The sequence below is a fragment of the Schistocerca cancellata genome, chromosome 1 (assembly GCF_023864275.1).
Source record: "Schistocerca cancellata isolate TAMUIC-IGC-003103 chromosome 1, iqSchCanc2.1, whole genome shotgun sequence".
Classification (NCBI taxonomy): Eukaryota; Metazoa; Arthropoda; class Insecta; order Orthoptera; family Acrididae; genus Schistocerca; species Schistocerca cancellata.
The window spans coordinates 548,483,983-548,511,480 of NC_064626.1; the positions used below are offsets into that span (position 1 = coordinate 548,483,983).

General features: G+C 41.4%; 1 protein-coding gene across 2 annotated transcripts in view; it reads left to right on the top strand.

Moving 5' to 3' along the window:
* LOC126180090 (U4/U6 small nuclear ribonucleoprotein Prp31) overlaps positions 1–27,498 on the top strand; it is a 73,702-nt gene that overhangs the window by 15,930 nt on the left and 30,274 nt on the right. For both annotated transcript variants that reach the window (XM_049924665.1, XM_049924666.1), the window contains exons 2-3: positions 10,151–10,283; positions 16,692–16,889. In XM_049924665.1, the coding sequence (XP_049780622.1) occupies positions 10,169–10,283; positions 16,692–16,889 (313 nt within the window). In that variant the 5' untranslated portion in view covers positions 10,151–10,168. The remainder of the gene's footprint in view (positions 1–10,150; positions 10,284–16,691; positions 16,890–27,498) is intronic.

Below are 27,498 nucleotides of genomic sequence, written 5' to 3' on the forward strand. Positions count from 1 at the left end.
CTGCCCAAACTCTTTGCCTTTACAAATGTCTGCTTGTGTCTGTGTATGTGTGGATGGATATGTGTGTGTGTGCAAGTGTATACCTGTCCTTTTTTCCCCCTAAGGTAAGTCTTTCCGCTCCCGGGATTGGAATGACTCCTTACCCTCTCCCTTAAAACCCATATCCTTTTGTCTTTCCTTCTCCTTCCCTCTTTCCTGACGAGGCAACCGTTGGTTGCGAAAGCTAGAATTTTGTGTGTATGTTTGTGTTTGTTTGTGTGTCTATAGACCTGCCAGCGCTTTTGTTTGGTAAGTCTCATCATCTTTCTTTTTAAATATATTTTTCCCACGTGGAATGTTTCCCTCTATTATATTCTGATCTTAATTATAATTTGATGTCAGTTAGAAAACTTGAAATGAATGGTTTTAGTAGCACATTTGAAAAGGCTCAAGGTTTAATTAAAAAAGGAAAAGAAATAGTTGGCATTGCAAATATGAATGACTCTGTTATATGTTCTATTGTTTTTGCAACGAAAAGACTTGGCAGCTGCTTCAACTGCAACTAATGCGAAACTGTGGCATAGCAGATTAGGCCATTTGAGTTATGATAACATTAAACGCCTCCAGTCACAAGTTGATGGTATGGAACTGGACACTTCCATACAATCCCCACGGATCAATGTTCAAATTGTGTCAAAGGAAAACAATCACAGCTGCCATACAGTCACAATAGGAAACATGCCACCAGACCTCTTCAGTTGATCCACAGTGATCTGTGTGGGCCAATTGCACCGGAATCATTCAACGGAAAGAATTATGTGCTCACGTTCGTCGACGACTTTACACCTTTCACTGCGGCCTATGCACTGGAATCGAAGTCAGAGATAATTCGCTATCTGAAGATGTTTCACACCATGGCTACAGCTCATTTCAACTTGAAGATTAGCAGATTACGCTGTGACAGTGGTCGTGAATACGTCAAATGAGTTGAAACAGTGTTTTGAAGAACAAGGAATACAGTTTGAGCTTACAATCTGATATACTCCTCAGCAAATGGTGTTTCAGAGCGAATGAACAGAACTGTTATTGAGAAAGCTTGTTGTATGGTACTTCAGTGCAAATTAGATAAAATGTTCTGGTCAGAAGCTGTTCGTACTGCCTTGCACCTACCGTGGCTTTGGAAGGAAAGGTGCCTGCAGCTATGTGGTATAACGAGAAGCCTAATTTGAGTAAGCTGAGTGTGTTCGCATGTATTGCTGATCTAGTGGTGCCAAAGGAATTGAGAACAGGGAAATTTGAAGGCAAGTCCTTAAAATGCTATTTCACTGGTTACTGTCCTAATGGCTACAGGCTTTCGTGTCCAGAGGAAAGAAAAACTGTCACAGGAAGGAACATTGCTTTTTACAAAGGAAGATTTGGCTTTCAAAGTAAACCAGCTGAGGACTGGGTCCCAGAATCTGTACAGGAATCATCCGAGAAGCATGATAATGAAGACATATTCGAAGAAGATACCAAACCAAGCGATGGCGGTCATGAAAGAATTCCCATACCAGAACTGACCAGTGACGAAGAGGAAACTGAAAATTTATCAGAAAAGAAAACTGTTAGATGTTCTTGTTTTGCGAATCAGACTGCCTTTTCCTGCTGCTAGTTATTTTAGTTATCCCAAACGTGTTTCGCCTTCTCCTGTTCTAAGGCATCATCAGTGGAATCTATAATGATACTGTTTTGTTAGTTATAGATTATCAAACAGTTCACTTTGCAATTTTTTGTAAAAATGTAATTACTTACCATTTGTTGATCTGCGTTTCCTCACATCTGGTCTGGAGGTCACACTACCACTTTTATCACTGGTCTATATTTACATCTTTGTTTTTTCGCCCTCCACACACTGTTCACCATGATTCTCACTCTTTTTTTGTGGTGGACTATTGTTCTTCTGTCACTCTATACAACTATTTCGTCGTACACTTCTTTTCACAGTGTAAATATTGCGACTCCATTACATGTTTCATCGTCTTTGGTATGTTTACCTATTTGTCGCCAACCTAATGAAGTATATGTTCATTACTAACTTCTGTTTATGATGTTTATACTGTGTGTGTGTGCCTATGAGTGAGGAGAGGGAGGGATAGAGCTGATTTTCTCTCTCTCTCTCTCTCTCTCTCTCTCTCTCTCTCTCTCTCTCTCTCTCTCTTCTTCTTCTTCTTTTTTTTTTTTTTGAGGGGGGGGGGGGGGGGTGTTGGCGGTTGTACTAGCTGTTAGCGAGTGGCTGAAAACTTTGGTGACAGCTGTTTCGACTTTTCGTTTCAATATTCTGGGGAGGGGTCATGGATGAGTGAGTGTAAAGATGTTGGGTTCTATTATTATTACAGTGGGCAGTATTATTATATTTATCCTTTTTGCGAACATTATCCTATTATTTTATCTATTAGTGTAAATAATGATTTGCTTGGCATGTGTACTTGGTCATTCAACAGGCTTTTCCCCTCTACTTTGGTTTTATGTATGTTGTAATTTTCTTGCATGGTCAGAAGGTGCTTTTTATTGTTGATTCTAATTATTCTCATGTCATCTTCTCTAGTGGTTGGTTTGTGGTCATTTTCTCTTAGGTGTTCTGCAGATGTGGAGTGGTTTGTCCCACATTTCCATGCTCTCATGTGTTCCTTGTATCTGACATCAAATGTTCTCCCTGTTTGTTCTATGTATGTGCCTTCACAAGTTTTACACTGTAACTGGTATATACCTGCTTTCTCGTATATGTCTCTGTTTTTTGTCAGTTTTGGGGTGTATTTTTGTATAGAATTGTCTGTTTTGTATGCTATGTTTATTCCCTGTCTTCTGAAAATGTTGGTGATTTTATGGGTGAGTTTGTGTGTGTATGTCATTGTGTACCATCTTGTGTTATCTTTCATCTTTTTCTGAGTATCCTGTGTAGTTGTTATGGGACTGTGCGTTTGTGTTTGGTTCTGTTGTGTTGTTATTGTGGTTTGGAGCTTTCTGCCCCCCCCCCTTTTTTTGACTGTGTTATTATTGTAACCATTATTTTGTGCTATCTGCTTTGGTGAGTGGTACTGTGTTGGGTCCATGGAGCATGTGTCGAAGTGCTGCTTGCTTTTGTGTGTGTGGGCAGTTCGAGGGTTGGGGAATGATAATGTCCGTTGCTGTGGGTTTACAGTAAATTTCAAACATATGCTTATTCTTCTAATAATTTCCGGGTATGCAGTTGGATCCCGTCGACATTCTGCCACGATATTTCGGCCCAGAGATGTCCGGCCATCATCAGGTGAGTACACAACTACTGAAGAGCCCAGGTGCAGTCGCGGTATTTATGCCGAATCTCGCACATGCGAAATGTACTGGCATCCTACTGCGCATGCGTCAGGTGTTGACATGTGCGGCATAGCCGATTTGTATGTGCTGCCCTCTGTGGTGAAAATAAAAGATCATGTAGTCATTGAGTATCAAATGATACTTGTTGTTGTTGTGTACTCACCTGATGATGTCCGGACATCTCTGGGCTGAAATATCGTGGCAGAATGTCGACGGGATCCGGCTGCATACCCGGAAATTATTAGAAGAAGAAATACGCCGGGAAAATTTCAGAAGTCACATATGCTTATTGTTTTCTTTTTTGATTGTTATATCCAGAAAGTTAATTTGGTTGTTCTGTTCTCTTTCAATTGTGAATTTTATATTTTTATGTATCTTGTTGATGTCAGTATGTAGTTTTTCAATTTTTGTTTGTGGATCATCTATTAAGCAAAGAGCTCCATCTTGTTTAGATTGAAGTCAGCTGATAGGTATACCTGCTTAAAGGGAGTCCCTCTAAGGGCTCACCTTCCGAGAATGTAACGTTTCCAAGTAGAGAAGGAATTAACTTATTTCTCAAAATATAAGAGGTATTAGAGATAAAGTTAGTGAACTGCTTATAGATGTTGACTCTCAAATTATTGATATATCAGAGCACCACTTAAATAATTTGACAATTCAGAGGCTTCCTTTACCAGGATACAGATTAGCTGGCTGATTCTCAAGGAGTTCCTTGCGGGGTGGGGGAGTGTCTAAGTACGTAAAAAAAAAAAAAAAAAAAAAAAAAAAAAAAAAAAAAAAAAAAAAAAAAAAAAAAAAAAAAAAAAGGGCAGTATTCCATTTGAGTTCAGAGATGTATCATGACACTGCACTGAACAGATATTTGAATGATGTTGTGCAGGGGCAATTGAATTTAGTGAAACTGAACTTCCAGTTGTTGTTGTTTATGGGTCCCCTAACTCTGACTTCAGAGCATTTCTGCTCAAGCTAGAGAAGGCTTTTGATTCACTTTATGCGAAGTACCAGAAATTAGTTATATGTGGTGACTTTAGTATTAATTTTGTATATGATGGTGCAAGGAAAAGGATGTTGGTAGATCTCCTACATTCAGCTGTAGTTCCCGCAGTGCTTGTTCCTGCAGATCTGCGTGCGCTGCAGTATCGTAATGTCTGTTTGTTTTCTATATGTTTTGCACAGTCATCTTGTGAAACTCCAGAGATTTTTTTTAATAAATCTGTACATTTTACCTTCCCATTATCTGTTAATTAAGTTATTTTCACCCTTCCTAGTCCTTCCCTCTTCTTTCCCAGTTAACACATTTTTTACTCCACTACCCCAATTGCTTCTTTTTATTCCTTTCACTAGTAACACCGATTCCCATCAGATCACTGTAGTTAAGAGTTTTGGGGCTTGGCTAGCTCTTGGATGGGTCACCGTCCAAATCTGCCAAGTGGTGTTGACAAGCAAGGTGCGCTCAGCCATTGTGAGGCCAATTGAGAAGCTGCTTGATTAAGAAGTAGCGACACCGATCATGAAAACTAACAATGCCCAGAAGGGTGATGTGCTGGCCACATCTGCATCCGTTGATGCCTAAGGGTTGAAGATGACATGATGGCCAGTCAACACCATTGGCCCTTCAAGGCCTGTTCGGACGGTGTGTGTGGTTTTTAACTAGATCCCCACAACTCTTCCATCATTTCAGTCCCCTTTTTACCACCTTCATTTTTCGTTTTTCATGCCCTCTCCTCTGCCTCCATTCACCCTCCCGTAGCTGCTGTGACGACAACAAAAGTTCCTGTAACGGTAACCAAGATTTGTTGCCAGTGAACAAGACGTAAAATGGATGCTTGTTTGGGGAGTTTAATAATATAAAGCAGCATTTCCAGAATTTGTGCCTCTGCCAAATCTTCATTCAATTATGTTCATATGTAGGTGTAATGATATTGATACCTATTGTGCAGGTCACTCATTGTCATCTGACAAAATTGTAGTGCACCAATATGGAAATATTTAACACCTCTGCCACTGTTTCTTAAGTTATTTGATGATTTTTCTATCACAATATTGATCATGATATATCTTGGTTGACATGGACACCTGGATTACTTCCTTCAATAGTCAAAGCACAACCCTCCTATGTCTATTGAACCACCAACATGTAGTTCGTTTATAAGAACATTGTCACACTATTTCTGTTACCGATGTTTGGAAAGGACATAAAATATGTTTTAACATGTGAATTGAATTTTCACTCTGCAAAAGTGTGTGCCCTAATTTAACTCTCAGGCAGTTAAAACTGTGTGCCAGACTGAGACTCAAACCTGGGACATTTGCCTTTTGCAGGTAAGTGCCCTGCAATATGAACTATCCAAGCAAAACTCGTAACCCAATGTCACAGCTTTACTTTTATCATTGCCTTTCTTCTACATCCCAAACTTCACAGCAGTTCTCCCATACACCTTGTGGGACTAACATGTCTTTCTTTTGCTAGTCCCACAAGATGAGTGAGAGAACTTTAGGGAAGTTTGGAACTTAGGAGACAGGTACTGGTGGAAGTAAAGATGCTGGGGCAGGTTCTGAGTTGTGGTTGTTGGATAGCAGAGTCGGTGTAACATCTGCTGCAAAAGGCAAAGGTCCTAGATTCGATCGAGCTAGGTGGTGCAGTGGTTAGTACACTGGACTCGCATTTGAGAGGACATCCTGATTTAGGTTTTCCGTGATTACCCTAAATCGCTCCAAGCAAATTCTGTGATGGTTCCTTTGAAAGGGCACAGCCAACTTTCTTCCCTCAAACAACCCAACCAACCATCCTAGATTCGAATCCTTGTTCTGGACACATTTCAGTCTGCTAGCAAATTTAGTACATAATGTTACAAGTATAAACCATTTCTTGGTACTCAGCAGTATTTGTACATGGATTGATAAAAAAAATAGCATTTGATGACTTATCATGACCCAGTGGTGAGGCTACATCTACATTTATACTCCGCAAGCCACCCAACGGTGTGTGGCGGAGGGCACTTTATGTGCCACTGTCATTACCTTCCTTTTCTGTTCCAGTCGCGTATGGTTTGCGGGAAGAACGACTGTCTGAAAGCCTCCGTGCGCACTCGAATCTCTCTAATTTTACATTTGTGATCTCCTCAGGAGGTAGAAGTAGGGGTAAACAATATATTTGATACCTCATCCAGAAACACACCCTCTCAAAACCTGGTGAGCAAGCTACACCGCGATGCAGAGCGCCTCTCTTGCAGAGTCTGCCACTTGAGTTTGCTAACCCTCTCCGTAATGCTTTCATGTACCAAATAACCCTGTGACGAAACGCGCCGCTCTTCTTTGGATCTTCTCTATCTCTTCCGTCAACCCGATCTGGTACGGATCCCACACTGATGAGCAATACTCAAGTATAGGTCGAACGAGTGTTTTGTAAGCCACCTCCTTTGTTGATGGACTACATTTTCTAAGGACTCTCCCAATGAATCTCAACCTGGTACCCATCTTACCAACAATTAATTTTATATGATCATTCCACTTCAAATAGTTCTGCACACATACTCCCAGATATTTTACAGAAGTAACTTCTACCAGTGTTTGTTCCGCTATCATGTAATCATACAATAAAGGATCCTTCTTTCTATGTATTCGCAATACCTTACATTTGTCTATTTTAAGGGTCAGTTGCCACTCCCTGCACCAAGTGCCTATCCGCTGCAGATCTTCCTGCATTTCGCTACAATTTTCTAATGCTGCAACTTCTCTGTATACTACAGCATCATCCACGAAAAGCCACATGGAACTTCCGACACTATCTACTAGGTCATTTATATATATTGTAAAAAGTAATGGTCCCATAACACTCCCCTGTGGCACGCCAGAGGTTACTTTAACGTCTGTAGACGTCTCTCCATTGATAACAACATGCTGTGTTCTGTTTGCTAAAAATTCTTCAATCCAGCCACACAGCTGAGACATATTCCGCAGGCTCTTACTTTGTTTATCAGGCGACAGTGCGGAACTGTATCGAACGCCTTGTGGAAGTCAAGGAAAATAGCATCTACCTGGGAGCCTGTACATAATATTTTCTGGGTCTCGTGAACAAATAAAGCGAGTTGGGTCTCACACGATTGCTGTTTCCGGAATCCATGTTGATTCCTACAGAGTAGATTCTGGGTTTCCAAAAACGACATGATACTCAAGCAAAAAACATGTTCTAAAATTCTACAACAGATCAATGTCAGAGATATAGGTCTATAGTATTGCGCATCTGCTCGACGACCCTTGTTGAAGACTGGGACTACCTGTGCTCTTTTCCAATCATTTGGAACCTTCCGCTCCTCTAGAGACTTGCGGTACACGGCTGTTAGAAGGGGGGCAAGTTCTTTCGCGTACTCTGTGTAGAATCGAATTGGTATCCCGTCAGGTCCAGTGGACTTTCCTCTGTTGAGTGATTCCAGTTGCTTTTCTATTCCTTGGACACTTATTTCGATGTCAGCCATTTTTTCGTTTGTGCGAGGATTTAGAGAAGGAACTGCAGTGCGGTCTTCCTCTGTGAAACAGCTTTGGAAAAAGGTGTTTAGTATTTCAGCTTTACGCGTGTCATCCTCTGTTTCAATGCCATCATCATCCCGGAGTGTCTGGATATGCTGTTTCAAGCCACTTACTGATTAAACGTAAGAGCAGAACTTCCTAGGATTTTCTGTCAAGTCGGTACATAGAATTTTACTTTCGAATTCACTGAACGCTTCATGCATAGGCCTTCTTACGCTAACTTTGACATCGTTTAGCTTCTGTTTGTCTGAGAGGTTTTGGCTGCGTTTAAACTTGCAGTGAAGCTCTCTTTGCTTTCGCAGTAGTTTCCTAACTTAATTGTTGAACCACGGTGGGTTTTTCCCGTCCCTCACAGTTTTACTTGGCACGTACCTGTCTAAAACGCATTTTACGATTGCCTTGAACTTTTTCCATAAACACTCAACGTTGTCAGTGTCGGAACAGATATTTTCGTTTTGATCTGTTAGGTAGTCTGAAATCTGCCTTCTATTACTCTTGCTAAACAGATAAACCTTCCTCCCTTTTTTTATATTCGTATTAACTTCCATATTCAGAGATGCTGCAACGGCCTTATGATCACTGATTCCCTGTTCTGCACTTACAGAGTCGAAAAGTTCAGGTCTGTTTGTTATCAGTAGGTCCAAGATGTTATCTCCATGAGTCGGTTCTCTGTTTAATTGCTCGAGGTAATTTTCGGATAGTGCACTCGGTATAATGTCACTCGATGCTCTGTCCCTACCACCCGTCCTAAACATCTGAGTGTCCCAGTCTATATCTGGTGAATTGAAATCTCCACCTAAGACTATAACGTGCTGAGAAAATTTATGTGAAATGTATTCCAAATTTTCTCTCAGTTGTTCTGCCACTAATGCTGCTGAGTCGGGAGGTCGGTAAAAGGAGCCAATTATTAACCTAGCTCGGTTGTTGAGTGTAACCGCCACCCATAATAATTCACAGGAACTATCCACTTCTACTTCACTACATGATAAACTACTACTAACAGCAACAAACACGCCACCACTGGTTACATGCAGTCTATCCTTTCTAAACACCGTCTGTGCCTTTGTAAAAATTTCGGCAGAATTTATCTCTGGCTTCAGCCAGCTTTCTGCACCTATAACGATTTCAGCTTCGGTGCTTTCTATCAGCGCTTGAAGTTCCGGTACTTTACCAATGCAGCTTCGACAGTTTACAATTACAATACCGATTGCAGTTTGGCCCCCACATGTCCTGACTTTGACCCGCACCCTTTGAGGCTGCTGCCCTTTCTGTACTTGCCCAAGGCCATCTAACCTAAAAAATGCCCAGTCCACGCCACATAACCCCTGCTACCCGTGTAGCCGCTTGCTGCGTGTAGTGGACTCCTGACCTATCCAGCGGAACCCGAAACCCCACCACCCTATGGCCCAAGTCGAGGAATCTGCAGCCCACACGGTCGCAGAACCGTCTCAGCCTCTGATTCAGACCTTCCACTCAGCTCTGTACCAAAGGTCTGCAGTCAGTCCTGTCGACGATGCTGCAGATGGTGAGCTCTGCTTTCATCCCGCTAGCGAGACTGGCAGTCTGCACCAAATCAGATAGCCGCCGGAAGCCAGAGAGGATTTCCTCCGATCCATAGCGACACACATCAATCTATCAGCACTTGAAGTTCCGGTACTTTACCAGTGCAGCTTCGACAGTTTACAATTACAATACCGATTGCTGCTTGGTCCCCGCATGTCCTGAGGCTGTGGTTAGTTATAGAACATTCTTGCTTGGAACCTTTTCTACCTTGCAGTGGTGATGCATAGTGGGGAAACGGCAGAGAATGGAAAGAAGATTATGGTTGAAGGGGGTGGTTGCATATAATGTAAACACATGTGAACTCTTTGTCAGATTATTTATAACTTGGTCAGAGAAGGTGGTTAATTGAATCTAGGACATACAGCATACTCCTCTGCTGTTGGATTCTGTAACACTAAGTACATGTAAGCCACTGTTGTATTGTTTGCTACTGATGATGTGTAGGAAGAACTTCCAAAGCAGCTTCTGAAAAGTGTGTTATAATATACAGAATTGTGAAACTAGGTTTTATTATTATGAAAGTGATAGATTGATTTCAACAAGTGTCCCAGTGACACATTATGCTAAAAGTTTTTATGATGTAACAAAACATGGTTATATCAGCTGTCCATTCTTGCTAGTATAGAAGGAAATAATTGAGAGTACATGAAGGCATTAAACAGAATAACTTCTAGTTAATTAAATATCAAAATTTTGAGTTTTCTAATATTTCCCATTTGTTGTTCTTAATTGTCATTGCTTTTTTCAGAGATACTAAGGTGGCACCATGTCTTTGGCTGATGAACTTTTGGCTGATCTGGAAGATCAAGATGGAATGGATGACCAGTTCATGGAAAGCAGTGCCACACATGAAGTTAAGCCCACATTACCGACAGAAGAAGGTATTATTGCAACTATGAGAAACATTAGTTTCATTTTAAGCCTCGGGCATGCCATCCCTCTTTCCCCCAGATTATCCTATTCCATATTTTGCATTTCTTTTTATCCTTTCGCATTTTATTTATTGCCTATTTCAGTGTTTAAATGGGCATATGGAAGTGACTGTCAAGAATATGTTACAGTGATTCTGTAAGATTCTTGTGTTGACTGGTTAATAGTTTATGATGAGGACTTAGTGGATGTGAGATTACCAATCCAAAGATTTGAAGTTCAATGCTCAGCCCTTCTTCACTTATAAATGATGTGTGTCTAAAAAATTCCAAGTTTTGCAGTGTTTTGGAGTCTACTGAGTCAACTTCCTCTAATGCTGCAGTGTTGAAGACACTTTCTGGTCTATACTACAGTCCTTTTAGAACCTTGTGCTCTTTTGTCATGTGTTTCCATTCTTCTCTGTCCATTGCTTTCCTTTTCTGATTCCTGACTCCCATTGGTTTGAAGTCCTCTTTCACATCTTCAATCCATCCTTCCCTGGGTCTTCCTCTTCTCCTCCTGCCCTCATGCTCCCCTGTTAACACTCAAGAGTTTCTAGCATTCTCTCTCTAAGTGACCAGCCCATCTTATTCTTCCTGGCATGATTTTCCCTACAATGATCATCTGACAAAAAAAGTTTGTGGTTCAGCACATGTCCTATTCTCCAGCTTTCTTCCTCTCTCACTGCCACATTTACCTTTCTCAAAATGTTCTTTTCCCAGCCCAATAACCAGTCTTCTTTTACAGTCATCACCCAGCCTTCTAATCTATATGTTACTATAGATCATAATATAGTCAAATATGTTTTGATTTTTGTGTCCCTACTAACATTTCTGGACTTGAATATATTCTGCAGGGAGCAATGGCATTGTTTTCCACTTGCTATCCTCTCTTGAATTTGTACAGATGTCCTGTTATCTTCTGTTATTATTGAACCTAGATATTTAAACTCTTCCACTCTTTGATAGTTTTCCTATTTGTTTTTACTGAAGTCTCTCTTCTATTCCTAGAAGGATCTCTTATCATATACCTTGGTTTACCTGTATTCACTTTCAGTGCTAACTTCCATGCTGCTCCTTCTAATGCAGCATAATATCCCTGAAAGCTCATGACATTCCTTGCAACTAATGCTACTTCATCAATGTATGCAACCACCTGGAACTGATGGTTAGATGTTTGTCCCCTGGGAATGTTGGCATTTGCTGAATTATATTCTCTTGTACTAAGTTAAGTAGCACAGAGATTACATCTCCCTTCCTCCGCCTCCTTCCTACATGGAACTCTCCTAACAACTCTTGTCCTATTCTGACCTTGCAAACTGTTGCTTTTATCATAATTTCTGTCATCCTAACAAATTTTTGTGGCATTCCAAAATCTTTCATACTTCGGATTCCCCCCGCCCCTAGGCTGTCGTTTGCTTGCTTATTTTTCTGTCTAGGCCGTTGTATGCTTGTTTAAAATCAGTTTACTACTGATGCATTTGTTGGTCATATTCGTAAAGTTCCTCTAGCATTTGTTTCATTAAAAATGTGTGGCCCATTGTCAGTCTATTTCTCCTAAATCCAGCTGGATAATGTACCAGTACAGTTTCCATCGGCATTCTACCCAAGAAGCTGAACACCTGATATTTTGTATCTAAGACAGTAATTCCACAGTAATGGCTGCAGTGTTTGACTTTTCATCTTCCTTATGTAATTGGTGGCTTATTTCCAAACTCCAACCTCTATCCTTTATCCACATCTTCTTTATTAATTCATTAACAGTTATCTCCATCTCCTTTCCCCACAAATTTTAATAATTTGGCCTGTTGCAGCTTTGTTATTTTTTAATTTCTGATTGCATTCTTCACTTCCTTCAAGTCTGGTGCTTTGGCTTTCCATTTCCAAGTCTGGTTCCTGCTCTTCCTTATTCAATGTTTCAAGATTTCCTGTCTGTTATCTCCCCCATTCCATCGAATATTTCAGTAAAATATTCTTACCATTTTACCAAAGCTTAACTTTTATCTCCAGCTAGATTTCTATCTTTATCCTTATAGAATACTTCTCATTGCAGTCTTCTCTTCAGTTGTCTAAATCTCTCATAGAACTTCTGTACCTCATTGTCTCTCATTTCATCCAGCAGCTCTATCTTCCTCCTTTCATACTTCCTTGTATTAACTCTAAACAACTGCTCATTTCAGGTGGTCGAACACCAGCAGTCTCTAAGCGTTCACGGGCTAAATTCAGTGCACAGAAGTACCGCCCCAAACCATTCCCCTCCCTGGCCACACCATGGAAGGAATGTCAGGCTAAGGATGGTAGTGGCTCTTATTTGCCCTGGTACTGTGTATGTTCGAGAGCTGATGGGGAATCTTTCATGACGATGAAGCCTCAGTTTTTTGTTGAGCATTTAGAGGACAAGTTTGGGGAGGTGGAGGGCTTGTCCAAAATGAGATCTGGGTCAGTCGTGATCAAAACAGCATCCTCTGCCTTGTGACAAGCTGGGGGATGTTTCTGTATTGTATTTAACAGGGACCTTCTTTTGTTGTCTGACGATGAGCTGCATGGCAATTTAGAGCAGCGAGGTGTAAATTTCGTTCGGCGTGTCCACCGGGATCCGAGGAATAATCATGTTGCCACCGGTGCCTTCATCTTGGCCTCCGAGGGTGATACATTACCCGAGAAAGTCAAGGTGATAGTCTGCTGCTGTGATGTAAAGCCCTATATCTCTCCCCTAACGTGGTGCTTTAAATATTGGAAGTTTGGCCATATGTCTTCCCTCTGTACTTCCAGCATCACATGTCGAGATTGCGGACACCCATCACATATCCCAATACTCCATGTGCCCCACCTCCCATCTCTGTCAACTGCAGAGAGCAGCATTCGCCTTGCTCGCCTGACTGCAGGATTCTCCAGAAAGAAGGAAAATCATGGAGTATAAGACCCTGGACCAACTGACCTACACTGAGGCTAAGAGTAAATTTGAATGCCTACGTTCTGTACGTATGACATCGTCTTAGGCCGCCACTACAACAGGTCAAGCCCCATCAGCTCCACCAACTCCAGTCATCTCTCAGAGCCGGAAGACTACACCTGCCCCCTTAATGGTGGGGGGCACTTGCCTCCCTGTTGCTGCTGCACCACCTAGTTTGGGAGCAACACCCTCCAACCATCGGGGATATCAGTCCCCACTTCTGCGCTAGAGAAGCTTAGGTCTTCTTTGGCTCCTCTCACTAGGAAGGGGTCCCTTGGGTCACTCCCTTCCCAGGTTTCTGCTAGTGCGAAAGATGACACCCACCAGTGGCTGAAGAGCCTAAAAGCAGCTGGTCGTAGGGCTTCATGCTCATCCTCAGTCCCAGAGACAGAATCTGTGAAGTCCTTCCAGCCAGTGAAACCCAAGGAGCAGCGAGAGAAATCCAAAAAGAAGATCCCCAAGACCAAGGAAATTGCGGTGGCACCCACACCACCGCTGCCTACAAGCATCTGCAGATGAGGTGGAGATTCTTGTGTCAGCTGAGGACCTAGATCTTGCCAGACCCTCAGAAACAATGGATATAGACTGCTTAGACAATAAGTTGGTGGCAGCAGGTGACCCTGAGGTGTAAACTGCCTCATTGAATGTTCCATGCCTTCCCAGTCTCACAATGACATCATCCTTCAGTGGAATTGCAGCAGTTTTTTCCACCACCTGGCTGAGCTATGGCAACTGTTAAGCTTTACACCTGCTTTCTGCATTGCCCTCCAGGAAACCTGGTTCCCGGCAATGCAGACCCCTGCTCTTCATGGCTGTGAGGGATATTATAGGAACCGTAGTGACTCTAATCGAGTGTCAGGTGTAGTTTGCGTTTATGTCCTAAACTCAGTCTGTAGTGAAACTGTGCCCCTTCAAACCCATCTTGAAGCTGTGGCTGTCAGAAGAAGGATGACACAGGAAATAACTGTCTGCAATGTGCATCTTCCTCCAGATGGTGCGATACTCCTGAATGTATTAGCTGCACTGATTGATCGACTCCCTAAACCTTTCCTACTTTTGGGTGATTTTAACGCCCATAACCCCTTGTGGGGTGGCACGCTGCTGCTGGCCCGAGGCAGAGATGTCGAAACTTTACTGTCTCAGTTCGACCTCTGCCTTTTAAATACTGGGACTGCCACACATTTCAGTGTCGCTTAAGGTAATTACTCAGCCACTGATTTATCAATTTGCAGCCCAGGACTTCTCCCGTCTATCCACTGGAGAGCACATGACGACCTGTGTAGTAGTGACCACTTCCCCATCTTCCTGTCATCGCCCTGGTGTCAGGCCCACAGACGCCTGTCCAGATGGGCTTTAAATATGGCGGACTGGAAAACTTTCACCTCTGTTGTCACTGTTGAATCTCCCCCACATGGTAACATCGATGTGATGGTTGAGCAGGTGACTACAACAATCCTTTCTGCGGCAGAAAACACGACCCCTAGTTCTTTAGGGTGCCCCCAGAGAAAGGCAGTCCCTTGGTAGTCACTGGAAGTTGCTTAAGAAATTAAGGAGCGTTGGCAAGCTCTACAGTGGCATAAGTGGCATCCTTCTCTGGAGCACCTCATAGCCTTTAAATGGCCCTGTGCGTTCGCCAACTTACCAAATGATGGACGCAGGAGTGTTGGGAGAGATATGTCCCGACCACTGGATGACATACATCACGTTCCCAAGTCTGGTTAAGGATTAATGTGTTTTCGGGTACCGGCCCCCTACAGGTGTTACTGACATTAACATAAATGGCGTGCTATCTACTGACATAGTCGGGATTGCCGAGCACTATGCTTGAGCCTCTGCATCAGAGAATTACCCCCCCTCCCCAGCCTTTTGCACACTCAAACGGTGGCTGGAAGGAAAGTCCTCTCATTCACTACACACCACAGTGAATCGTATCACGCCCCCTTTACAGAGTTGGAGCTCCTCAGTGCCCTTACACATAGCCCCAACACAGCTCCTGGGCCAGAGCAGATCCACAGTCAGATGATTAAACATCTCTCATCTGACTACAAGCAACATCTCGTCATTTTCAACCAGATCTGGAGCAATGGCATCTTTCCATCGCAATGGTGGGAGAGCACCATCATTCCGGTGCTCAAACTCCGTAAAAACCTGCTTGATGTGGATAGCTATCGGCCCATCAGCCTCATCAACATTCTCTGTAAGCTGCTGGAACATATGGTATGTTGGCGGTAGGGTTGGGTCCCGGAGTCAAGTGGCCTACTGGCTTCATGTCAGGGCGGCTTCCACCAGTCGCTCTGCCACTGATAATCTTGTGTCCCTCGAGTCTGTCATCCGAACAGCCTTTTCGAGATGCCAACACGTGGTTGCTATCTTTTTTTATTTACGAAAAGCATATGACATGACCTGGCGACATCATATCATTGTCACATTATATGAGTGGGGTCTCAGAGGCCTGCTCCTGATTTTTATCCAAAATATCCTGTCGCTTGTGCCTCCCATAGCCCCCCTCCGATATCCAGGAGAATGGGGTCCCGCAGGGCTCTGTATTTAGTGTCTCTCTATTTTTAGTGGCCATTAATGGTCTAGCAGCAGCTGTAGGGCTGTCCGTCTCACCTTCTTTGTATGCAGACAACTTCTGCTGTTCGTACTGCTCCACCAGTACTGGTGTTGCTGAGTGGCGCCTACAGGGAGCCATCCAAAAGGTGCAGTCATGGGCTCTAGCCCATGGTTTCCAGTTCTCATCCGCAAAGTCCTGTGTCATGCACTTCTGTCAGCGTCGTACCGTTCATCCAGCACCAGAACTTTACCTTAATGATGATCCATTCACTGTAGTGGAGACATATTGATTCTTAGGACTGCTTTTCGATGCCCGATTCGCTTGGCTTCCCCACCTTCATCAGCTTAAGCAGAAGTTCTGGCAGCACCTCAATGTCCACTGCTGCCTGCGCAACACCACCTGGGGTGCTGACCGCTCTACTCTGCTGCAGCTCTACAGTGCCCTTGTTCAACCCCCCTTGACTACGGGAGTCTTTGTTATGGTTCGGCGGTGCCCTCAGTGTTTTTGCATTCAGATCCCCAAGGATCAATTTCAGATCATATCTTTGAATCTTGCTGATGTCCCCATCCAGTTTAGAGTATTATTATCACTGGTGGCATCTAGAAATTACTTTCATTATCAGCTATTAATGCAGGCATGAAATTATAGAAGAAGTGACAACTTGGTTTGCTTATCAGAACCGATGTGATTGTATTCCTGAATGCTCATGTTATATTTGATCTCACATTTACTTCTTTTGAAATATTTCTCATTTGTTGACATAACATTGAAGTGTGTAATTCAAATCTTTCTCTGTATTTTCAATAATTAATAGTATTAAAAAGATTTATTTTTCTGTTGTATATTTATATACTTTGCTTTCATGTTGCAGACATCAAGGTGTCATCAGTGCGAGAATTGGCGAAACTTCGGGACTCGGAGCAATTGAAAAATATAATGGCATTGATTGATGAGTATAGCATTAAAATGAGAAAATCAGAGGAGATTACTGGGCCAGTGGAGGCTGATCCTGAATACCAACTTATTGTTGAAGCTAATAATTTAGCAGTTGATATTGACAATGAAATTGGTAAGAGAAAAATGTAGTTGGTATAAATTTAAATATTTAGTGACTATGTCTTTACAAATACTTGTCCAATAGCCCACCCAAATGAATGACCACCATCAAAATGGCCAGGAATCGAGCTGACCACCCAGTGCCAGAAAATGCAGCTCAGCACTATGTATTCGATTTCAATGGATGCTTCATAACCCACACCATCTGGATCCTTCCCTAATGCCAGCTTTTCTGAACTACATGGATGAGATCCACCCTATTCTTATTTTTCATAATCCTGTTGGCCTGAATCTCCTCTAAATGCTGCTCCCCCCCCCCCCCCCTCCACTCTGCCCCAGGACCCAATTTTATTCACCCTGCACCCACACTCTCTTCCCTGCAGTCTCCCTTTCCTCATTCTGTCACCACCTTCCAATCCATTCCTCCATGTCGCCTCATGCCATTATTTTTATGTACTGAGCAGACTCCTGGCTGCCGGAGCCATGCTGTATTCCTGTCCTGTCCAGCTGCTGCATTCCTATTTCATGCATGTGCTGTTTCCCTCCCAACTGTTGGCCATCTTCCCCAATCTTACTCCAACTACCCATTTCCTTTCGCTCCCATCACAACATGTCATCCCAATCAAGATGCAGCTGCAGAACTGCAATCTTGGCACAGTGCATTTCTGGTGTAATGTAGCTTCATAGGCTTGTATATACAGTCCTATTGAGAGGAAAGTATAGAGTTAGCATGAATTTAAATATTTAGTGACACTGTATTTACAGATCATAGTCCAGTAGCTCACCCTTATGAGTGAGTGACCACCACCAAACTGGCCAAGAACAAAGCTGACTTTCTTTCTCAATGCCTTTGCTATTCAGTGAGTTGTTACCTTTACTCCTAAATTAGTTACACTGTTGTTGTTGTTGTTGTGGTCTTCAGTCCTGAGACTGGTTTGATGCAGCTCTCCATGCTACTCTATCCTGTGCAAGCTTCTTCATCTCCCAGTATCTACTGCAACCTACATCCTTCTGAATCTGCTTAGTGTATTCATCTCTTGGTCTCCCCCTACGATTTTTACCCTCCACACTGCCCTCCAATGCTAAATTTGTGATCCCTTGATGCCTCAAAACATGTCCTACCAACCGATCCCTTCTTCTAGTCAAGTTGTGCCACAAACTTCTCTTCTCCCCAATCCTATTCAGTACCTCCTCATTAGTTACGTGATCTACCCACCTTATCTTCAGCATTCTTCTGTAGCACCACATTTCGAAAGCTTCTATTCTCTTCTTGTCCAAACTAGTTATCGTCCATGTTTCACTTCCATACATGGCTACACTCCATACAAATACTTTCAGAAACGACTTCCTGACACTTAAATCTATACTCGATGTTAACAAATTCCTCTTCTTGAGAAACGCTTTCCTTGCCATTGCCAGTCTACATTTTATATCCTCTCTACTTCGACCATCATCGGTTATTTTACTCCCTAAATAGCAAAACTCCTTTACTACTTTAAGTGTCTCATTTCCTAATCTAATTCCCTCAGCATCACCCGACTTAATTCGACTACATTCCATTATCCTCATTTTGCTTTTGTTGATGTTCATCTTATATCCTCCTTTCAAGACACTGTCCATTCCGTTCAACTGCTCTTCCAAGTCCTTTGCTGTCTCTGACAGAATTACAATGTCATCGGCGAACCTCAAAGTTTTTACTTCTTCTCCATGTATTTTAATACCTAGTCCGAATTTTTCTTTTGTTTCCTTTACTGCTTGCTCAATATACAGATTGAATAGCATCGGGGAGAGGCTACAACCCTGTCTTACTCCCTTCTCAACCACTGCTTCCCTTTCATGCCCCTCGACTCTTATAACTGCCATCTGGTTTCTGTACAAACTGTAAATAGCGTTTCGCTCCCTGTATTTTACCCCTGCCACCTTCAGAATTTGAAAGAGAGTATTCCAGTTAACATTGTCAAAAGCTTTCTCTAAGTCTACAAATGCTAGAAACGTAGGTTTGCCTTTTCTTAATCTTTCTTCTAAGATAAGTCGTAAGGTCAGTATTGCCTCACGTGTTCCAACATTTCTACGAAATCCAAACTGATCTTCCCCGAGGTCGGCTTCTACCAGTTTTTCCATTCGTTACACATTAGTTACACATAAGATGGAATAATTTTTTCGTGGGTGGCTCACGCAAGGATCTCAATAATTCTGAGGGGAATTTGTGACAGTTTCATAATGATACTGCAGATTCTTGCAACTGTTAATTGTTTTTAAATTAAGGATACATATTAAATGCTATGATGAGTTGTACTGCCATCCCGATTGTTTGCTAACTAAAAAGGTGTGGCTGTCTCGAAGCATTTTTATGTGCTTGTGCGTGTAACGGGTGCGTCTTGTGTGGCAAAGCGATTTTTGTGCTTCTGTTAGTATTACAGGGTGTATATGACCCAGGACAACTGGGAGATCCGGGAAAAACCCGAAAATTTTTTCATCCAAGAGAAAACTGGGAAACACCTGGGAATTTTTTAGAATTCCGGGAATTTTTCATTTTTTAATTTTCAGTTAAAGTCCTGTAATTTTGACTGGTAAGAACCGATACTCTAACAAAAGATATTACTGTATCCTGCTTCTGCAGAATAATACTTCAACAATAAAACATAAATGGGAGAAAAAATGAAAATAAATTGCAAAGGAAATGTGCCATATACAATGACACAAAGTGCTCATGCAAGCGCGTGCCAACAACAAAATGTGTCAAAGGCTTTAGGAAGGCTATGCAATGTTTCATAACAACAAATTGTCTCCGGTGAGCGTGAAGTCACAACTGTTTACAGTAGATTCGTTTTAGCAGTTACGAGCAGGCTCGTGCGCATGCACAGTTGAGTCGCATTTGAGTAGTAGATTCTTCCACTTCTGGCTACAGGAATGTGGCTGTTGGCTGTGCAAGCAGTCGCAGAAAGCAGCTATATGCTACCGGGAAAAGGGGACGCCAAATTCATATTCTTGAGGAAAAAAATCTTGTTTCACAAAGTGCCTAGCATCCAGCGCACGTCTGTCTATCGATTATTCATATGATTTTGAAATGCCTCCCTGTTGGTTTTTGAACACATTTTAAGTTGTTTTCTGAATGTATCATAAGTTGATTTTTGAATGCGTACAGTGTGTATGTGATGTCTCTGTCAGGAGAATCTTCGTCGCAACTAGAAATAAACGTTCCGCAGACAAAAGGAGACGAGGCTATACGAGCTGAGCGGAGTAAAGCCGGACAGATGAATGCCAGTCGCTGTCTGATTATTTGGTTGATTGGGTTTGCGAATGAACAACGTTGTTATAATTACTAGCAAAATCCGCAGATTCAGACTATCAGAATGGAAATAAACGACTGACAAGAATAACAGGTGAGAAAGATTACGTATTATCTTCTCAGTGTATCCAAGAAAATGAAATTTTGACAGAAAATTTTTGGCCAGATTGCTGCACTACTAAGGACCAATTGTACAGTCCCCAGCTAGCAGCCGCTAAAGATCTATTCTGGAAGTAACGCGGAAAACGTGTTGTACGAACACGTAATAACGCCTCACTGGAAAATAATCGCGGGATAACTAAACCTGTGATTCTGGCACAGTTAGTGAAGTTAATCGGCGAACAAATTTTGACAAAATATGAGATGGTATATGTTCTTTCAGACATGTCCGAAGGAACAGATACCATTGGTGACTGTGCATCTCTCTAGAATGAAATGATAACTAAATCAAGACCCTAAGCTGGCGACGGGGGACGGTTGTAAATGTGTGCCCCGACTGGGATTCGAACCTGGGATCTCCTGCTTACACAGCAGACACACTATCCATCTGAGCCACCGAGGGCACAGAGGATAGTGAGACTGCTGGGATTTATCCCTTCCACGCTCCCCATGAGGCCCACATTCCCAACTTAATGCCCACACACCACATTCGCAGTGCCCCTGCCCATTACACTCTTTACTCGTGGCAGACCATCTTACTGAGTCCCATAAGAGTTTGGGCAATGCGTGGGCATCCGCTCATGAGGAGGTCAATGGCTGGTTAGCCTGAACTATATGAAGATGGTAGCGGTTCTTTTGGACATGTCCCGGTCGTGGCACATATTTTCAACTGTCCCCGTTGATGTATATCAACACCTGTTGGCAGCTTACGGTCTTGATTTGATTATCATTTTAATTTTGACAATGGCAGGAATAACTATAGAATTGGTGATGACAGGATTGTTTGTTAGAACGAGGAAGGAGGAGAAACGGGGACATCATACAAACTATGGAAGAATACGACGATTCCAAATTTATATAAAAATTTTGTAATACTACTTTTCAGTCTCATGCTTGAGAAACTGGTGCATATGAATGAAATGAAATGTGAAACTGTTTCCTAACATTAAGCTTCTTGCTTGTAGTAGGCCTAATAGGCATTTGATATTGGTACTTTGTGAATTATATTCTGTCATGTTATAAAAATGGCCATTTGAGCCAAAACAGTCTCATTTATTTGGTGTGTGTTACAAAATTGCTGCAATATTAGAAAGGCCTATTTTGTTTTATCTAGCAGACAGTGACTAAATAGACGTAATCAGATTGAGAAACCACACCAGTCTTGGGAATTATTTTTGTTAACAGCTTTTTCAGTATTAGATAACGACATTTCAAATTTTCATGTAGCAATATGTTTGATGAACTTTGATGAGGTAATAGATTCTTTCGCAGAAAGGAAAGCACGCCATGTAAAGCTGTAGCAAGATTACAGAGAAAAAAATGCTAGGAGCTAAGTATTGAAGAAATGTGTACTTTCTTGCTTGTCTCCTGTCTTTATTGGTTTTATGTATCCTATATTTAATTTTAAGTCACACAAAACAGCAAGTTATTAGCTAATAGGCAATAAAGAGTGCAAATTTTTCTGAAGAGTTATTGTTCTTCCAATTACAAATAATCCCACCTGCTATTAATTGCGAGATTTTTTTTTAAGAGGGTCAGGCTGCCAAACCGGCCAATTGGGAGCAGGAGAGGCACCACAGGACATTTCAGTTTCCACTGTCCTGAATATAGTTTGATGGCATCCATTACAAAATATACACATTTCAATTCCACAGAGTGAAATACAGTGACGTGCGATAGAAGAATGCTTTATGAAGAGGCGTAGCACTGCACTTTGGCACATGTAAGACCAAATAACATGTCTTACATTTCCTCAAGCACACGTTTTATGTTTCAGACTTTTCAGAAAGATGTGCACTACAAGGTGAACATATTTTTGAAAATTCTAAAATTTTTTTTTTTCTTTTTTTTTTTAGTATTGACCCGGTTCACAAATATCGTAGATCTGGGGCTGATGCGCAGAGCAGTCTGAGTTATAATGGGTAGTCTCCATGTGACCCATGTTTACATTTAGTGATTTTGCTGTTTACCCTTCGTTTATTCTCATGTCAAATGAAAACAAAATGGATATCTGTGGCCGGGAGCTGTCGAAGTGAATTAAAATACATTCCCATAGTTAGGGAAGGCTAAAATATGTCATTAGTTTCAGATTTTATTTTATTTCCACCTTCCTGACAGTCAAGCATTAATCGCCTTGCAGAACAATGAAGTTATTTTTGTCTTTTTGCTAAAGAAATATGACTCTTTAACATTTTCCGCAGAGGCCGTAAATGTATTTGAAACTAAATGTTTAATTCTACAGTACTGGCTAGTTTCAACTCTTTGCTGCATTTCAAGTGCATCTTCTAACACGATGGCATTATGCCATAATAAAGAACCAAACATGATATAATACAGTACTGATGCTCCAAGAAAATTTACATCCCGAAAACCACACTGAAAAGCTTAATATCAGGTCGAGGTCTACTACATTGGGAATGTGGACATACGAATGTGCACTTTAAGTATGCACTTTAAATGTGCACATTTTAGTATGGTTCACAAAATTCCAATGCTCTTGGAGTATCCTTTGGTGTCTTGTTTCTTTTATGACATAATGTATGATCTTTCAATGTTTTACACATACGTACGTACGGGCATCCTATGTCATGGTAGCTGTGCAAGCGTGGCATCGCCTGTTATCTGCGCTCTCTGGCAACTACTGAAACGAGCCAATTTCTAACAGGTCGCGGGAAAATATTGTGAATGGTGGTTTGAAAAGTGTTACTTTCAAAGTAAAGATCCTTTTACATAAGTTGAACTATGTGCAAGAATGTACCATGAATTTCTTAAATTGCAGAGCATTTGATTCTCAATTAAAAATCAACTCTTTGATGATGAACATTTAGAAGAATTTCGAACCCTAAGATCAGACCTTTATGTCGTTATTAAAAATTTTCCTGGCACATGTGTGTGATATATCTGTAAGTGTAACACACACAAAAAAGATCAACATTATATGCGAAAGCTTAGTTTCTCTAGGAGCTTATTAACCTTAGAGAGCTTTACTTTTCTTGTTGCAATGCTATGTATATTAATTTAAACTATTAACTTTCCCTGTTTGTGTGTTCATTCTACTTAAGTGATGTTGCTGTTGGCTGACTACATCACGTGTTCTATGCTCTGAATATCTACTGTCATCAGCTGGCGGGATCACGTGACATGAGCTATGACTGGCTTACAAAAGCGCGTCACAATCTCAATTTCAATTATTCGGAAAGTAACATGGGGTGTTTGGTGGAATTTCAATGTATACTTTCGTAATACAAAAATATGCAGTGTACATATTACTGCACATCAAAGATATTTCCAAAACGTGTCTTTTTCCCTGAGTTTAGTTTTCTAAAGTGCTGTGAAATTCTACGCCCATGTATAAAACCATAACCATTCAAAAGTTTAATAAGGGAAAATAGACTGTCAGTTAACATGGAAAAAGAATGTTTTTAACCGTAAAATCCGGGAAAAGACCAGGAATTCTTTTTCCTTGCCTGCGTATAAACCCTGTATTATCAATAATAATATGATTCATTGGTTGTGTCTTGCAAAGTGACTATTTGTATGAGAATATTTAAGATGCACACTGTAAGTTAACTCTTCGTAAGTCCTAACTAGCATCCATAACCTTTATCCTTCATTCTCTCGTGAATTATACCTATAGAATCATAAATAACTATGCAAGCTCTCTCAACCTTTTAATACATTGGTTTCCGGATCTAACATACACTAACATGGAAAGATCTTGTGCGTAATTCATGCTGCCCTCTACACTACCCCCTAACCTGCCCCCCTCCCAGTCCTGCCTTGCGTGATGACTAATGGGAGCAGTTTCTTTTTGGATGAAATGTATTACTGCTGACAGGAAACTGAATTCAAATTGATATTCAACTTTTTGCATTGGGAGTACCTTCAAATCTGCAAGCTCTCTATGGTTCTCTGTATTTACAACTTTCCCACATAATTACATTTTTTATAAATACTACATCCTATTTTAATACACATTACTCATCATTGACATACTAGAGTCTTTTAAACTCTTCTGGCTTAGTAGTTTTCTCTGCCTCCCCATTTATTATTAAGAACAGTACTTGATACTATACAGCAGTTGTAAGTAAAGGCGTCATAAAACAAAATACGAGTAGTCAGATGGTAGTGATGCTTGTATTTTCACAGAGTCACATGATAATGATTCTGTGCCATAAAATATGTACAGGTGAAACTGTCAAGTTTATAAATAATCACCAAATAGCTGAAGCTATGAGTTTTCAACAGGCACACACAGAAGAGAGAGAAAACTTGCTAACTTTCAGAATAAATTCTCTGTTGGGCTATAGTGTATGTATGCTCCCACACGTATGTTCGTCCTGTTTGCGAAGTGATCAGTGATTCATTTTTCAAGAAGTGTACACGTTTGCTATATGCAGCCAGTCACAGTTAGTGCCATGTGTGTTGACAGTTTCACTTGTAGGTATTTCATGGCGCAGAATCACTCCCATGTGACTGTATGAAATTGAGCATCACTACCATCAGACAACTCATTTTTTTATGATGCCTAACTATTCTGAGTACTTCCTGCTTTCTGTTCAATCAGTGGGGTTCATCACTCCTAAATTATTTACATTATATCAGAACTTCCTCACTTCCTCTTGATAACTTTGTATGATGGGGGGGGGGGGGGGGGGGGGGGGGGGGCATGTCATAATGCTTGTCAGTGACTCATATTACTACCTTGGTGGTGTTGAGGTCTTGGAACACTCCACATACCAATAAATTAAGAGCCCATGTAAATTTGGCCTCTTTGCACAGATGAAAGGATCTGTTTGAAGCATCAGGCTTTCATGTAATCACTTTGAAATAAGTCATAGCACAAACCATCGCTACAATAAATATAAACAATGTTAACAGCTTGATATGCCTGCTAATATTGATTTGGGAAACAGTTTGGAACTGTTACATTGAAGAGTGTATTGCCTTTGTTACTCTAAATTCTCTCATGAAAACTGTAGAATTATGCGGCAGAAGTACTGACCAGTATTTCCTTTCTGGAGATTAAATACGGTGTTGCCAGTAGGCAAATATAAAAATACATGACACTATCCTAGCTTTCAAGGTTATTAGTTCCTTCCTCAAGGAGAAGAAGGGATAATTTGGGGAAGGTTAAAAAGGAAGGGCAGATCAGTGAGAGTCCAAAATGAGAGGGGACCCAATTGTTGTGATGATTTGAGGACATAAAGGTACATTTTTGCCCCCCCCCCCCCCTTTTCCTGTCGCTGCAACAGATGGGTACCTTTCACCATGAGGTCTAAGTGACCTGTCCTTTCTTTTTAACCTCCCCATTAACTAATCTCTCTTTCCTCACTGAGGAAGCAACTGATAGTTCAGAAAGCTAATATAGTATCATATATTTTTATACATGCCCATTTGCTATAGTGGTCAGCATGAAAATAGGGCTTCAAGGCCATCTTGCCATCTTACAGCACTGCTATTGTTTTTTTATTGTGATAATTTCAAATGTCCATTGTTGTTGTTGTTGTTGTTGTTGTTGTTGTTGTTGTTGTCTTCAGTCCTGAGACTGGTTTGATGCAGCTCTCCATGCTACTCTATCCTGTGCAAGCTTCTTCATCTCCCAGTACCTACTGCAACCTACATCCTTCTGAATCTGCTTAGTGTATTCATCTCTTGGTCTCCCCCTACGATTTTTACCCTCCACACTGCCTTCCAATACTAAATTGGTGATCCCTTGATGCCTCAGAACATGTCCTACCAACCGATCCCTTCTTCTGGTCAAGTTGTGCCACAAACTTCTCTTCTCCCCAATCCTATTCAATACTTCCTCATTAGTTATGTGATCTACCCATCTAATCTTCAGCATTCTTCTGTAGCACCACATTTCAAAAGCTTCTATTCTCTTCTTGTCCAAACTATTTACCGTCCATGTTTCCCTTCCATACATGGCTACACTCCATACAAATACTTTCAGAAATGACTTCCTGACACTTAAATCTATACTCGATGTTAACAAATTTCTCTTCTTCAGAAACGCTTTCCTTGCCATTGCCAGTCTACATTTTATATCCTCTCTACTTCGACCATCATCAGTTATTTTGCTCCCCAAATAGCAAAACACCTTTACTACTTTAAGTGTCTCTGTTCCTAATCTAATTCCCTCAGCATCACCCGACTTAACTTGACTACATTCCATTATCCTTGTTTTGCTTTTGTTGATGTTCATCTTACATCCCCCCTTCAAGACACCATCCATTCCGTTCAACTGCTCTTCCAAGTCCTTTGCTGTCTCTGACAGAATTACAATGTCATCGGCGAACCTCAAAGTTTTTATTTCTTCTCCATGGATTTTAATACCTACTCCAAATTTTTCTTTTGTTTCCTTTACTGCTTGCTCAATATACAGATTGAATAACATTGGGGAGAGGCTGCAACCCTGTCTCACTCCCTTCCCAACCGCTGCTTCCCTCTCATGCCCCTCGACTCTTATAACTGCCATCTGGTTTCTGTACAAATTGTAAATAGCCTTTCGCTCCCTGTATTTTACCCCTGCCACCTTTAGAATTTGAAAGAGAGTATTCCAGTCAACATTGTCAAAAGCTTCCTCTAAGTCTACAAATGCTAGAAACGTAGGTTTGCCTTTCCTTAATCTTTCTTCTAAGATAAGTCGTAAGGTCAGTATTGCCTCACGTGTTCCAGTATTTCTACGGAATCCAAACTGATCATCCCCGATGTCGGCTTCTACTAGTTTTTCCATTCGTCTGTAAAGAATTCGTGTTAGTATTTTGCAGCTGTGGCTTATTAAACTGATTGTTCGGTAATTTTCACGTCTGTCAACACCTGCTTTCTTTGGGATTGGAATGATTATATTCTTCTTGAAGTCTGAGGGTATTTCGCCTGTTTCATACATCTTGCTCACCAGATGGTAGAGTTTTGTCAGGACTGGCTCTCCCAAGGCCGTCAGTAGTTCTACTGGAATGTTGTCTACTCCGGGGACCTTGTTTCGACTCAGGTCTTTCAGTACTCTGTCAAAATCTTCACGCAGTATCGTATCTCCCATTTCATCTTCATCTACATCCTCTTCCATTTCCATAATATTGTCCTCAAGTACATCGCCCTTGTATAGACCCTCTATATACTCCTTCCACCTTTCTGCTTTCCCTTCTTTGCTTAGAACTGCGTTTCCTTCTGA